The following is a 16,285-nucleotide window of genomic DNA, read 5'->3' as shown; positions in this document are numbered from 1 at the left end:
TTTCTAACACGTAAAATTAATTTTTGCTTATTAACAGGTGATTAAGCCCATGCTGTGAGGTGAAAGCTGAAATTAACCACGTTTCTTCTAAATTCATAGTATAACTTGGAAAAATTAATATTAATTTAATATTTATGAAAAATGTCTAAAACATATTCAGGCAGGAAATTAGTTCTATATATTTCAGTAATAAATACTGAAGCAATGTCAATGCTGAGGCAAGAAATGGCGATACGATGTTGCTATTGTTTTTTAATAATAGAAAAATTTTCAGTGTTAATTGGGCTTCTTTAAGATACTACTCAACTACCCGTCTTCCATTCTTCCCAGCTACACTGCTCGTTGAGCTCCTGAAGCACTCTGTGATTTTATCTATTATCCATATATTTTGCAATTAGCTGATATCTTGTCTGTCTCCCCAACTAGTCTGAGTTCCTGAGGCTAAGAACTATTTTATTCATTTTAAGTCCCCAGCTTCTGGCTCAGCACAGAACCCATACTTACACCTATATTCTTCAGCTGAACTAAGGCTAAAGAAAAAATTAAAGTTTCTTTTTTGTGTCTTACCATTTCAACAGTTGGAAGATAAGGAAAGATAACACGTCATAGGATTAGAACATTAACCTTCTCACCCAGTTCCTGTGTCTCTACTTCTTGAAAGAGCCCTATTCCAACAAAGAAAATTAAACAATTCCTTCTCACATCTCTGATGGTTCTGGATCCATTCTTGTTCAACTCTCCCTGACTAAATTGGGTGTGTTAGAAGTGATGGATTATCTTTTTCTTTTTGCTTTAATTTACAGCTGCACCCACAGCATATGGAAATTCCCAGGCGAGGGGTCTAATCAGAGCTAAAGCTGCTGGCCTACACCACAGCCACAGCAACACAGGAGCTGAGCCACATCTGCAACCTACCCCACAGCTCACGGCAACGCCAGATCCTTACCCCACTGAGTGAATCCAGGGATCGAACCTGCAACCTCTTGGTTTCCTAATCGGAGTCATTTCCTGTGAGTCAGGATGGGAACTCCAGATTTTCTTAATTATCTTTATTCTTCCATGTGCTAGCACAAAGCCCAGCAAAACCAAGGTGCTAGATAAAGCATCTCATGGAAGAAATCAGGAAAAGAGTCCCAGGGAGTTCCCATTGTGGTTCACTGGGTTAAGAACCCGCCTTGTGTCCATGAGGATGCAGGTTCAATCCCTGGCCTCACTCAGTGGGTTAAGGATCTTGCATTGCTGCAAGCTGCATTGTAGGTTGCAGATGAGACTTGGATCTGACATTGCTGTGGCTGTGGTGTAGGCTAGCAGCTGCAGCTCTAGCCCAGCAACTTCCACATGCCACAGGGGCAGCTGTGAAAAAAAAGTCTTTCCCAGATGTCTTCAAAGTGTTTGAGATTCATTGAGGAATCTGAAGGGTGTGATCAAACAGTAGAGCTGCAGAGTTAAGGGCAATAATAATCTTTCTGAATGACACAAAAGTTCATTTTAATAAGTGTTTTGGTTTTTAAAAAATCTGCTTTGCCAGAGATCCCATGTGGCCTACCAGGTTAAGGATCTGGTGTTGTCACTGCTGTGGTTCAGGTCACCGCTTTGGCACAAGTTCCATCCCTGGCGCAGAAATTTCCACATCCTGAGGACGTGGAAAAAAGAAGAAAAAAAAAAAATCTGCTTTCCTGCCTATCCCTATTGTTCTTGCCATGCTGACATTCAGCTTGCCATATGTGATTGATGCCTCTTAAAACAACTTCATTTACTCCTGAATTATTGAATAATTATTAATTTCCTACCTTCATTTCAACAGAAAGGATAAAAGAAAGACAAACTGTATTTTTATAAATATATATATGAGTACTATGTCTTTCACATGTGCAGATGATCGTGGGTACGTAAGGACCAAAATCCCATAGAAGAAGATAGGGTTAACTGAAAACTGTGTTATATGATCCCATTTTCAAAGGGGCAGTCAAGAGAGTCTCCAAAACTAGGAAACATGAGGTTGTGGGTTTGATCCCTGGTCTTGCTCAGTGGGTTAAGGATCCGGCGTTGCCGTGAGCTGTGGTGTAGGTTGCAGACATGGCTCGGATCCCGTGTTGCTGTGGGTCTGGCATAGGCCGGTGGCTACAGCTCTGATTAGACCCCTAGCCTGGGAACCTCCATATGCAGCGGGAAGCAGCCCTAGAAAAGGCAAAAAAAAAAAAAAAAAAAAGAGAGAGAGAGTCTCCAAACAAATGAGATAATGTATTAGACTAGTCTAGCCAGTAACTTGACTTTAATAAATAATGGGCTATTCATACCAAATTAATATATAATAACCAAAAATGTCAAAATCAAAACTTAAAACTTACCTTACACCAATCAGAATAGCCATCATTAATAAGTGAACAAATAACGAATGCTGGGGAGGGTGTGGAAAAAAGGGAACCCTCCTACACTGTTGGTGGAAAAATCACTTATTCTGATTTTTCGGACACCCAGAGGTCTATATCCTTATTCTACCCCACTATGAAAAATATTATGGAAATACCTTAGAAAACTAAATATAGAACTACCATATGATCCAAGAATCCCACTCTTGGGCATTTATCTGGAGAAAACTTTCCTTGAAAAAGACACATGCACTCATATGTTCATTGCAGCACTATTCACAATAGCCAAGACATGTAAAATAACCTAAATGTCCATCGACAGAGGAGTGGACAAAGAAGATGTGGTACATATACACAATGGAATAGTACTCAGCTGTTAAAAGGAACGAAATACTGGTATTTTTAGCAACATGGATGGACCTAGAAATTATCATGCTAAGTGAAGTCAGCCATACACAGAGACACCAACATCAAATGCTTTCACTGACATGTGGAATCTGAAAAAAGGACAGACTGAACTTCTTTGCAGAACAGATGCTGATTCACAGACATTGAAAAACTTAAAGTCTCCGGAGGAGACAGTTTGGGGGGGGTGGGGGAATGTGCTGGTCTATGGGATGGAAATCCTGTGAAATTGGATTGTTGTCATCATTATACAACTACAGATGTGATAAATTCATTTGAGTAATAAAAAAAAAAAAAAGTAAAGATCTTTCAGATACCACCCTAGTCTAGTTAATAGTAATTATGGCAAAAATGACAAAAGTTATCTATTTTAAACATACCATTAACTGCAAAATGTATAAATTATAAAGTGATCTTTATCATAAACTCTTACATTTAAAATATAATAAAGGTTGTTTTAAAAATTATTTTCTAATAGGATGCCTCTGACCTATGGACGTACCAAAACTTTAAGTCATTATTTAAATGGAGAAAAGAATGGAAAACTTAATACTTTGTTTTGAGATGGTAATTTATCTAATTAATACATATCTATGGCAAACTATTGAATATATATTACTGCATAATATTCTAGCAGGCCTGGAAATACCATAATTTAAGTTGGACAGTTTCAAGTCTAATGTGTTTTTAGTGGGTACCCCAAAAAAGTAGCTACATGCTTAGTAAAGCTTCTTTATTAGCTCATTCAAATTAGCAGATATTGTGTGGCTTCGTTGTACTCTGAACTGGCCTTGTTTTGGGAGAGGAGTATAGTTATAAAAATAATTTTGTTAAACTATTAGGTTGCTTCTAATTTTCTCCTTTTTTAAATAGCATTATATTCATCTTTATATGTATACTTTGTTTAGGATAGTTTGCCCAAAGTGGCGGAGCTAGGATATGTGTGGTTTTCTGGCATTTGACATGCATTACTGTTTTACCTTTTTAATGCCTGTTTCATTTTACCTGCCACTGGATGTGTTTGAAGTGACAGTTTCTTTAGAATTGGATCTTATAATTTAAAAGCATATATTCTAATCTGAGGCTAAAAAAAAAATGACACTATTTAGATTTTTATCTTTTATTATGGTGGTGACATTCTTTTTCAAGTATTTCTTTACCAATGTTATTGACAATTACTTTTAGATGAAAATATAATCATAAGAGTTCCCCCTGTGGCACAGTGAGTTAATGATCTGGCTTGTCTCTGCAGAGGCACAGGTTTAGTCTCCACCCTGGCGCAGCGGGGTTGAGGATCTGGTGTTGTGACAGCTGTCCCACAGGTTGCAGCTGTTAGTTCCTGGCCCAGGAAATAATGTATGCCATGGGTGTGGCCAAAAAAGGGGGGGAAAATGAAAACGTAATCATGGCATTTCCTTAACTTTTCATTATCATAATTGATATTCTTAGAAGCAATCCATAGGGTTAGGTAGTATTCACATCACCTAGGCCGATCTAGAGACTGTGATTAAAATTTTTGAAGAATTTAAAAATCATTCCAGGAGATTTTTTTCAAATTACTTTAGTGTATTTACTTTACCTTAGGGAAAAGAATCTGAAAAAGTTTGTAATGTATAACTGAATCACTTTGTTGTACAGCAGAAATCATCACAACATTTTATTATCCTCCAATAAAACTTTCAAAAATGAAAAAAAATGCATTTACTATTTATGCTGCCTACTTTCTATAGTCATCATAATTTTAATGTAGGCATAATACATTTGTCAGCATTATAATTTATCTTAATTTCAAGAATAACCCGAAGATCAAAAAATGGTTATTAGGTGAGAGGTAGAAGATCCCTGTGAAAAACTCCCTAGGATACTACTAGTCTTCCATAATAATGTTATAATGGAAGGTTACGTGCTCCTGGGGGTTCAAAAAAAAAAAAAAAAAAAATGAACCATTGCAGTGCAGGAAGCAGATCCTAGAACTTGAAACATTTTGCCTAGGGAGTTTAAAAAAAATTTTTTTTTTTTTTTTTTTTTTTGCATTCCTAATACTTAAGAGACTTATTTCTGGCACTTTCATTCAGTCTCTGTGTCAAAAACATATAGTGTATCAGGTAAGGGTGAGAAATTCTGAGGGAAGAGTGGGGAGTGTGTACTGGCAGACTCACTTGTCTCCTTTCTGCCCATGGCATTTTAGGTATGGCTAGTGAAACAGACTGAGGTTACCAGCATTATCGTAGATGGTGGAATTCTGGCAATACTGGGTAATAGGTGGCCATAAACTTCTTTTGTATCACCCAGGGATTTGAGGGTTATATGATGGCATAGTACTTAAATGGGTTGTCAGATGAAAGACATTTTATCTTTTTCTTTTAAACAAAACCCCACAAATGTTCCCTATTAACGCACCTTTCATGTGAAGAGAGGTGTCTATCAGTTTACGTTTATTAGCAAGTTCTTACCTAAGAGATATTTGAAAAACACAACCTGGTTTTTTGAGGGAACGGTAACGATTGAGTGGGAAAGTAACTGAAATCAGCAGAGGGAAAGTACACTATGGACAGAGGATGGTTTAGAAATGTTTCCATTATTGTGTCATTTTACCACCAAAATTGATATGTATATTTTTTCCTTTTTAAAAATTAAAAAAAAAAACCCACCTCATTTTTGTGCACACCTCCAAACTTAAATACAGATCTTTTTTATCTTGTTTAAAGATTCTGGAAATAGTTTTAGTTGATTTTAGACCAAATTTTCAAAAATAAAAAACTGTAACACCTTTCAAAACGTCAGGGCAGAAGGAAGTTTACTAGAAGAATTTCAAAGAAAACCTTTGCATAATTGGTAGGTAGGATTGAAAAATGTATATTATGATTTAGTAAGTTCAGCTGATGATGTACTTCTTCCCTTTAGAACAGCGAATATTTTTCAGCTGGGGGCAGTCATTAAAAGTAAACTAGGAGTTCCCGTCGTGGCGCAGTGGTTAACGAATCCGACTAGGAACCATGAGGTTGCGGGTTCGGTCCCTGCCCTTGCTCAGTGGGTTAACGATCCGGCGTTGCCGTGAGCTGTGGTGTAGGTCGCAGACGCGGCTCGGATCCCGCGTTGCTGTGGCTCTGGCGTAGGCTGGCGGCTACAGCTCCGATTGGACCCCTAGCCTGGGAACCTCCATATGCCGCGGGAGCGGCCCAAAGAAATAGCAAAAAGACAAAAAAAAAAAAAAAGGTAAACTAGAGGAATTCCCATCATGGTGCAGCGGAAATGAATCCGACTAGGAACTATGAGGTTGCCGGTTTGATCCCTGGCCTCGCTCAGTGGGTTGGGGATCTGGCATTGCTGTGAGCTTTGGTGTAGATCAGGTCACAGACGTGACTCGGATCTGATGTTGCTGTGGCTGTGGTGTAAGCCGGCAGCTACAGCTCCGATTCAACCCCTAGCCTGGGAACTTCTCCATGTGCTGTAGGTGCAGCCCCAAAAAGCAAAAAAAAAGCTAAACTGGAAGTAAACTGACTTAGATCCGTTCTTTCAAATGTCTGTATCATGAAATGTTTAACCAAATATTTAACCCTCGTTGCCGCAAGCTGGGGCATAGGTCACAGATGCGGCTCTGGTGTTGCCGTGGCTGTGGCCTAGGCCAGCAGCTGTGGCTCTGATTTGACCCCTAGCCTGGGAAACTCCATTTGCTGCAGATGCAGCTGTGAAAAGAAAAAAACAAAACAAAAAAAAGCCTTCCCTGATCCTCTATGCGCCTATAGCAGTAACAGGGCCCCAGACTTGTCAATCACCATTTTACTTATCTATTGTCTCTTTGACTTCTTAGAGAAGAGACCATTTAATGAAATTGTATTATGTGTTTGACTCAGTGTGCCCAGGGCTCATAATAATTAATTGGACAGTCATGGTCCCTGCTCTCCAGAAACTTTGGGACTAGTAGGGAACACAAATGCTAAACAAGGACATTGAATGAACATTCATTTAATTACAGTTATAGATAAATGCTCAAAGGGAATCCAGAAGATAGTGAGATTAGTCATATGTGAAGACCTTAAAGCCATCGGAGCAGAAAAGGATAGTGTGGCTAAAGAAAAATGAGATTCCAGGAAAGTGATGATCAGGACTTAAAAAAAATTCTCAAGTGTTTAGTAGTGTGCCATGTACACTATATTGAGTCCTATCTATGTAAGGGCTCAATAATTCATTGTAAATAAGTAGGTAAAACAATTTTAGAAGGGATCTCTGATTGTGCAAGATTTCCTTGATCCACACAGGGTTTTTTCGAGTTTTAAAACTTAAATTAAAAAAATCACTGTCCGGGGAGTTCCCGTTGTGGCTCAGTGGTTAACGAATCCGACTAGGGACCATGAGGTTGCGGGTTCGATCCCTGGCCTTGCTCAGTGGATTAAGGATCTGGCATTGCCATGAGCTGTGGTGTAGGTTGCAGACGCGGCTCGGATCCTGCGTTGCTGTGGCTCAGGCTGGCGGCAATGGCTCTGATTTGGCCCTTAGCCTGGGAACTTCCATATGCCGAGGGAGCAGCCCAAGAAATGGCAAAAAAAAAAAAAAAAAAAAAAAAGTTAAAAAAAAAAAATCACTCTCGGAGTTCTTGTCATGGTGTAGCGGAAACAAATCCAACTAGGAGCCATGAGATTGAAGGTTTGCTCCCTGGCCTTGCTCAGTGGATTAAGGATCCGGTGTTGCTGTGTGCTATGGATCCCACGTTGTTGTGGCTGTGGTGTAGGCCAATGGCTACAGCTCCGATTAGACCCCTAGCCTGGGAACTTCCGTATGCCATGAGTGCGGCCCCGAAAGGACCAAAAAAAAAAAAAAAAACCACTCTATAATTTGCCACAAGTAACTAATTCATACTTTTAAAACCTGTATCCTTACCTGTTTGTGTTATCTGCCTAGATGCTAAATAGATTTGTTTTTGCTACCCTGTGTAGAGGATAAAGATTTGCCATACCCCACAGGTAGTGAGCTGTTGAACAGTATAAGGTGATTTATCTTGAGTTCTACTAGTGATGAATGTTCAAACTAAAGTATTATATCTAGCAGACTATATGGATATTTTATAATCTTTAATGTAATATTGAAAATCTGTTTCAGCATTATTGGTAAAGGTCACAATATATAGATCATAATATAATAATTTGGATAATAATTTGAAAGCATTAAGCAAGTACATTTATTATTTATCAAGTACGAATTCATCAGCTAAGGCTGGAATGATGGAAGTAGGCTTTTTAAAAAATGAGTTCACTTTTTTTTTGTCTTTTTGTCTTTTCTAGGGCCGCACCTGAGGCATATGGAGGTTCCCAGGCTAGGGGTCTAATTGGAGCTCTAGCCACCAGCCTATGCCAGAGCCACAGCAACACCAGATCTGAGCCATGTCTGCGACCTATACCACAGCTCACGGCAATGCCGGATCCTTAACCCACTGAGAGAGACCAGGGATCGAACCCTCAACCTCATGGTTCCTAGTCAGATTCGTTAACCACTGAGCCACAACAAGAACTCCTGAGTTCCCTTTTTATCCTTGATCTTATTTTGTACCACAAAGACAATAAGTTAGAAAGATTATCTAAAAGTTTACTGAGGCGTCCCCTTCCTGGCTCAGTGGTTAACAAACCCGACTAGAATCCCTGAGGATATGGGTTCAATCCCTGGCCTCGCTTAGTAGGTTAAGGATCAGCGTTGTCGTGAGCTGTGGTGTGTAGATCACAGACGCCACTCAGATCCTGTGTTGCTGTGGCTGTGGTGTAGGCCGGCAGCTACAGCTCTGATCCGACCCCTGGCCAGGGAACCTCCATATGCCTCTGGTTTGCCTTAAAATAGCAAAATAAATAAATAAATAATAAAAATCTACTGAAATGTGGATTAATTAACATTGTTTCTATCTTTCTTTCTTTGGAATTTTCATGATACCTGTAGTATACTTCTGAGATTGCATCAAAAAGGAAACTGCATGTTTAATTGTGTCATTATTTATGGGATAAAAGGGAAGAAATAAGTGGAGAGGATGATTTGCAAAGATGGTGCTGGTTATACTTAGGGTGTCTTTTCTTTCCACATTCTGTTTGTCCTTTAGGAATATTTGGGCCAACACTAAAGGCCTGAGCAGCTACTGTTACACCAGTAAGCTGCACATGACTATCTTGGGGAAAGAAAGACAGTACTTAAAAGAAATCTGGGTAAGGCAGCTGATCAGTAAAAGAGAAATAAAAGCTTTCTCTCTTTTCTCCCAAGTTAGTAGCAAGTAACTGGCTGTACTTTACCCTTTATCTGACCTGGCAAGAGCAAAACCTAAGTTTTATTTTCTTAAAGCCTCAGAGGAGCCTTTTCTGGAAGCTGCATGGCTATTTCAAAGTTGGAAAAAATAATAGTTAGGTTCCTGTGGAAATTGATGAAAAGAAAACATTTTTCTTGACTTCCTTCTTAAAACCCGTGATTGATAGAGAGAACATTGTTTGCAAACATATTTGAAAGCAAAGTGGCAAGAGATGAGACTAGAAAGGTAATCAGGGGACAGTACCTTCAGGCCTTACATGGAGTTTGGATTTCATTCTCAATAGTAAGGAGCTGTTGAGGACATCACCCAGGAGCGAGGAACAACAGTTCTGCAAGACCCCACGAAGTTTGCTACTCTGCCACAGATTTACTCACTTTAAAGCCTGAAAGAAGATCCTTTCCTTCCTTCTGCTGCCTAATGAAATCTTAGTTATCTCTCATGATAAAGGATTCAAACTTCCCTTCTCCAGCAAAGGAGGTAGTTTGCAGATAAAAGGGCATGAAGCTGAAAAGAGAGGTTGGTACTGAATTAGATGTGTTAGAATCTTCTGTGTAGTGGAGAAGTTGCAGCCCTTGGGTGAATTGCTTGTTCAGGGTAGATACTGAAGAAAGGGAAGAATGCAAAGGAACAGAGCAGGCCACATGCCAGTAGAAAGATGTGCAGCTTCTCATCATGGGCTTCCAAAGAAGAAGAGTAATGGAGTTGAGTTAAAACCAGCATGGGGAGAAGTTTAATATAGGATTGTGTTGTCATCCATCCAGAAACCCGGTTTGGGAAGTACTGTCTACGTTAATGGTACTGTGTGATTGGGACTTAAACTGAACATTTAACTAAAGAATTAATGTGAAACATTTATATTCAATTTAAAAAAATTGTAAGTATTAGAGATTCAGGGATAATATGCTTGCTCTGAAGATCTGTATAAAAATAGTTTGGAATACAATATTCAAGAAACATGATTTACCTAGAATGTATTCAAGAACTTACAGAGTTCCCTTTGTGGCTCAATGGTTAACGAACCCGACTAGGAACCATGAGGATTCGGGTTCGATCCCTGGCCTCGCTCAGCATTGCTGTGAGCTGTGGTGTAGACTGCAGATGCAGCTCAGATTCCACATTGCTGTGCCTGTGGCATAGGCTGGCAGCTACAGCTCTTATTCAACCCCTAGCCTGGGAACTTCCACATGCCACTGGTGTGGCCCTGAAAAGCAACAACAATAACAACAACAACAAAGAACTTACAGGCCTCATCTCACTGACTCACATATATACAAATTGGAACTCACACACATTTGGTTGATTTTTTAAATTAAAATGTGTTTTTTTAAGCCAATGAGGAAATTATTTTAATACTACATTGTTTGATTTTATTAGATTATTATTAGAAGGCTGAAGGGTGCAAAATGGGTTAAGATTCAGATTTTGTTCTATGAAAGTAGAGATTGCCTCCCAGTTAAATATCATTGGAGAATCAGTCTGAGGATTTTATTCCTTAGTTGATAACTGGAAGTCAGAAGTACTTCAGTGGTTTTTTCCTACTCCTTGTTCTATCCGAACAAAGTGAAATACTAACATTTACTTGATATAATTGTACTGCCAAGATATGTTTATTTGTAAATAATATTTAAACCAACTTTGCCATTAGTACATGGAAGTTTTCAGTTATATGATAGATGATGTACTAGGTGGCTTTAAATAAAAATACTGGGGCAGACAACTTAGTCCCCCTTCACCTTTTTTGAAAAATGATAGATTAGTAAATTTTAATTCAGGAAGCACAAGTTGCATGGCAAAAATTTTTTTGTTTTAGGTCATTTGCATTAAAAATGGTACAGTATTGAAAATAATACAGGTACTTTTAATAAAAAGTAGACTAAGGTCAATATAATAAAAAAGCAAGTGGTTATGAAATACCTATTTAAATGTTTGGCAGAATTTCTTAACTTCCTTATTCAACAGAATTTGTAAAGAAATAACCTGTGCCAGGGGAAGCCAAAGATCAGGGTGAGCGCCCATTAAATCTTCAGGACAGGGTATTTTGTGAATAACTAAGTGGGTTAGCATGGATTTTAGGTATTGTTGTCTATGACAACCTTAAAATTAAATTATCTAAACATTTATTTGAAAGATCCTTTTAAATATATTATCATAAACTTCATTGTTCACAAATGGACTTTGTGTGGGAAGCTAATTAGATCACTTTTCAATTTTTCAAGATTTTAAATAGTCACAATAAACAGATAAAATGAACCAGTACCAAAAATCATTCACTTTTTAAAATTAAAGGATAATTTATATACAGTGAAATTCTCCTCCTTTAGGGAACAGTTCTGAGTATTGATAAATATGTATAGTCATATAACTACCACAACAATGAGGAATTGAGCAGTCCCAACTCGTTTGAAAATTCCATTATACCCATTTGTGATCAGCCATTTCCTCCAGCCCCTGCCACCTCAGGTCTGTTTTCTGACCGTATATGCTTGCCTCTTCCAGAATATCATATGAAACCTTATGTATGTAGCCTTTTAAGTTGGTTTCTTTTTTCTTTCTTTCTTTTTTTTTTTTTGTCTTTTTTAGGCCCACACTGGTGGCATATGGAGGTTCCCAGGCTAGGGGTCAAATCAGAACTGCAGCTGCCAGCCTACGCTACAGCCACAGCAATGCCAGATCCAAGCTGCGTCTGTGACCTACACCACGGCTCATGGCCATGTCAGATCTTTAACCCACTGAGCATGGTCAAGAATTGAACCTGCATCCTCATTGTTCCTAGTCGGACTCATTTCCACTGCACTAGGACGGGAACTCCCGTAAGTTGGCTACTTTCTAATGCACATACAAGTGCCCCTGGTTCAATTCCTTGAGGGTTATGCCACTGTATGGATTTACCAGTTTGCTTATTTATTCACTGATTGAAGTGCAATTGGGTATTTTTCAGCTTTTGGTAGCTGTGAATAAAGCCCCTGTAAACATTCATGTACAAGTTTTTGTGTGAATATAAGTATTTGTTTCACTTGGGTATATGCCTGGGAAGTTTACATATTAGGCATGATTAGGTTTTAGTCTAAGAAAAGAATAGACAATTAGAACATGGGTCATATGGAAGCGCTTTTTTTTGTTGTTTTGTTTTTGGTTTTTTGGTCTTTTTGCCTTTTCTAGGGCCCCTTCCTGGGGCATATGGAGGTTCCCAAGCTAGGGGTCTAATTGGAGCTGTAGGTGCGGGCCTGCACCACAGCCACAGCAACACAGGATCCGAGCCACGTCTGGGACCTACAGCACAGCTCACGGCAACGCTGGATCCTTAACCCACTAAGCAAGGTCAGGGATTGAACCCACAACCTCATGGTTCCTAGTCGGCTTCGTTAACCACTGTGCCACGATGGGAACTCCTGGAGGCACTCGTTGAACTTTATAAGAAACCGCCATGGCTACTACTGGGTAGCTCAGATTTAGTTAAAAGTTTGTGGTAAATGCTGAGTGTAATTTCTGAGTATCTACTGTGCATAATGAGAGTCAATATTTGAATTGTCGCTTTATTACTTCCTAGCTGCAAATCGTACTTTGCTTTTCTGGTTTTCCTTTAAATAGATTCAAAAGTAGATCCCATTATATCTTAATTTATTGTGCAAGAGTTAAGTGAATTTCTTAAAGGTTATCGTTTTACTAAGGTTCCTGGGCAAGATTTTTAACCTCTAGAACCTAGTTTTCTCTTCTGCAAAATGGTAATTATTACTCCATACCTTATGGGTATTATTCCTTTGGCAGAAGAGTGTTCTTTTCTGTAAAATAACGATAAATTATTATTACCCCATAATGAGGATTTAACAAAATGCTGCATGGAAGTGCTTACCATAGCACCTGGCACAAAGTAAATGTTAGCTAAAAAAAAAAAAGTATTTCTTTGAACCCAAACTTGATGTTATAATTTAAACATTGCTATCAAAACTCAGGAAGCACAGAAGTTGGTGCATTTTTATGACAGGGAAACATTCTGCTTTTTACATTACTGAAATTTGCCAAGGCTAAGTGGGTTTGGAATCAAATATAGTTTTCTTGTTGCACTGAAATTTAAACACACAGGTGGAGATTGTGAAGGACATAAAAGTGAATTCAGGTTTCTTCTCTTTAACTCTTTTTCTTCATGTTCTAATTGTCTATTCTTTTTTAGATTAAAACATAGTCATGCCTAATATGTTTCCCCTAATCTGGGAACTTCCATATGCCGTGAGTGTGGCCCTAAAAAGCAAAAAAAAAAAAAAAAAAGGAATGATTAAGTTGCTCATTGAGCAGATGGAAGTTACTGTCTCATCTGAATGTACAGTACAAATCCTCACACCACATGTTAAGTGTTGTGTCCCCCCCCCCCCCACTGGTCCTGATATTAGTTACTTCCTAAGCAGGTGCAATTGAGCCAGAGCTTTAGGCCATCAGTGAGTGTCAAGTTTCTGTCCATTGGTTCTCCAGGTGTAGTCCCTGAAGTGCATCCCTAGACTGGTAGTGTCATTGTCATCTGGGAGCTTGTTGGAAATGCAAATTCTGGGGTACCACCACAAACTCCTCTCCTGAGATGGAATCGACAGTATGTGCTTTTAAGTGCCATTGCGGAGTTCCCTGGTAGCCTGGCAGTTGAAGATTTGGCTTGGTTCAGTCCCTGGCCTGGGAATTTCCACATGCCGTGGTTTTGGCCAAAAAAAAAAAAAACATCATCGGAGTTCCCGTCGTGGCGCAGTGGTTAACGAATCCGACTAGGCACCATGAGGTCGCGGGTTCGGTCCCTGCCCTTGCTCAGTGGGTTAACGATCCGGCGTTGCCGTGAGCTGTGGTGTAGGTTGCAGACGCGGCTCGAATCCCGCGTTGCTGTGGCTCTGGCGTAGGCGGGTGACTACAGCTCCGATTGGACCCCTAGCCTGGGAACCTCCATATGCCGCGGGAGCGGCCCAAGAAATAGCAACAACAACAACAACAAAAAAGACAAAAGACAAAAAACAAACAAACAAAAAAAAACACATCATCTAGATGATCTGGATCAGAAACACCGCATCTGGATACACTGAAAAGGGGTTTAAAGAGGCTAATTTCAACTGTGAGGATGACATCTATAGCCTGTTACTTCATTGTGATTTTATAAAACAAACAAACAAACAAAATTCCTTTTTTTTTCATTTTTGGCCACTGTACAGCATATGGAGTTCCTGGACCCGGGATCAGATCCCAGCCACAGCTGCTAATTAAGCCAAAGCTGTGGCAACACCAGATCCTTTAACTCACGGTGCTGGGCCAGGGATCAAACCTGCATTCTGGCACTGTAGAGACACTGCCAATCCTGTTGTGCCACAGCAGGAACTCCTGATCTTATAAATATTTTAATTAACACTTTTTAATTTTTCAGGGCTATGAGAAATTTTGAAAGTTCTAATTAAATAAGCTTATAAAGATACGTAAATAAATAGTTTACCAGTTAAACAGTGCTCTGATATAACATAAAACTTGCTTCCCTTAGGAAATTTATGAATAGTATTTATTCACTCTGCACCAAGATCAATGAGCTATGCTAAAATGGAAAGTTATAAATGGCAAAATAGTATTGGCGATAATTTAGAATGACATTTTAACATCTTAAGCCTGTGAATCTTGAATCTGTAACCTCTTTGGTCTGGAGCATGGACCTAGTTCAAGTGGAAACAAACTGTTTTCATGTTGGCTTTTTTAGAGCATTACTAATAGTTTAGGAATTAGTCAGTTTATAAACTGTCCTATTCCCAAATGTATTTCTAGTGCATTTGAAGCTTCCATGGGCCTCCGGTGTTGTTTATTTTACTGTAATAAATAGACATCTCTCCATCCTCATATACTTGGTCTTATAAAAAACACTGCAGCAGCCCTCCTTTGGGGAGGTGTGGCATATTATGCATGAGGTTGTCTTTGAGCAGTTTTAAGATCTAAGAAAGTCCTGAAGTAAGCAGTGTACCATCAGAGCTCCCGGCTGACCCGTGGGGTCTCCAGGCTGTCAGACTTTAGAGCCAGAAGTGAGATTTTATCACATGAACTTTGAAAGAGTAAAATCTAATATTTTCCTACCAAACCAAAGTAAACTAATTATCAGTATATATGAAATCATGTCCGCTGATCAAGGTAAGTAGTTTCATTTTCTAGTGTATCTTTCTCACGTTTTTTTCTCCAGTGCGTATGGGTCAGTTTCTAACACAGCATGTTAAAGGATATGAGAGTTGCAGAATTTGGTTTTAAGTTAAGAATAAAGTTCAGAGTATTTTCAACTTTAAAATATGTACTATATTCATGGTTTTTGATTCTTAACAGGAGGCTGTTTCTGGGTTAGCAAAATATGAGTTAAACCGTTGTTTCTCTGACTCATTCTTACATTATAAAAGTTTTAAAATTTAGTCACTAACGGGAGGATGTAGAGAAAGAAAGCAAATCTTTTTTTCCTTTTTTCTCCCATTTCTGATGTGAACAAATCTACAAAATGTTTACTACTAATCCTTTGCTAGTGCTACTGCATGGGGTATTGTTCTGTTCAAGCAAATAGACACATCCCCTCCATCCCGGAATTCTTGCTTTAGCGAAGTTCAGGAGGTGCCTGTTACTTGTTTTTCCACATTGATAATTTCATAGAAACAGGCATGGATTTTTTTTTTTTAATTGTCATTAGTATTAAGCCACTGTTTTTCCCCTCCAATATTCTAGAGAGTATATTAATGAGAAGTTAACTCTTTTGAAGAGGCATGAAACTGTGTGGTAGAAATGTAATCATATGATGGGAAATTTTGGCTAAAAATATCTTTTAAAACTAAAACGGGTTCATTTTGTGGTACTGTTTTCCCATTGTTTGTACATGGATATTAGCCTTCCTGAGGAATGTCTACACTGCTAAGTAAGATGAACTGAAACTTAGAACAGGCAGTCTTCATAGTTACCAAGATTCTCTTGTGGTGTTATTCTTTCCTCCTTTTGGCCTAGGATGGGGACTTGAGGGGTGGGTTGCCGGAGCGTGGAAGCCCAAGGGCGGGGCTGGTCACAGTCCTGCAGCAGGGAAGCTGAGGCTCCCTCCCACAGCTGCACAGCGTTGGCTGGCTCTGCTCCCAGCTTCTAGTAGTTGCTAGAGATTGAGTAGCCAGTGCATGCCTGCCTTGGCTCCTTCCATTATCCAGGAAGAAGCCTCAATTCCTTTTCAGGAGGTCTACTATTTGTATGATCTCTTTGCGGCTTACTG

General features: G+C 39.1%; 1 protein-coding gene across 6 annotated transcripts in view; it reads left to right on the top strand.

Moving 5' to 3' along the window:
• FGD4 (FYVE, RhoGEF and PH domain containing 4) overlaps positions 1–16,285 on the top strand; it is a 195,933-nt gene that overhangs the window by 96,814 nt on the left and 82,834 nt on the right. Inside the window, exon 1 of one of the 6 annotated variants that reach the window (XM_021092067.1) lies at positions 14,364–15,186. The exons of the other annotated variants lie outside the window; for them this stretch is intronic. Coding sequence (XP_020947726.1) covers positions 15,096–15,186 — 91 coding nt within the window. The 5' untranslated portion in view covers positions 14,364–15,095. Of the gene's footprint in view, positions 1–14,363; positions 15,187–16,285 lie in introns of those variants that run through there. 6 annotated transcript variants of the gene reach the window in all.

Source organism: Sus scrofa, chromosome 5 (assembly GCF_000003025.6).
Source record: "Sus scrofa isolate TJ Tabasco breed Duroc chromosome 5, Sscrofa11.1, whole genome shotgun sequence".
NCBI lineage: Eukaryota > Metazoa > Chordata > Mammalia > Artiodactyla > Suidae > Sus > Sus scrofa.
The sequence above is the reverse complement of the archived record's forward strand: the minus strand, read 5'-3'. Positions and strand labels throughout refer to the sequence as shown.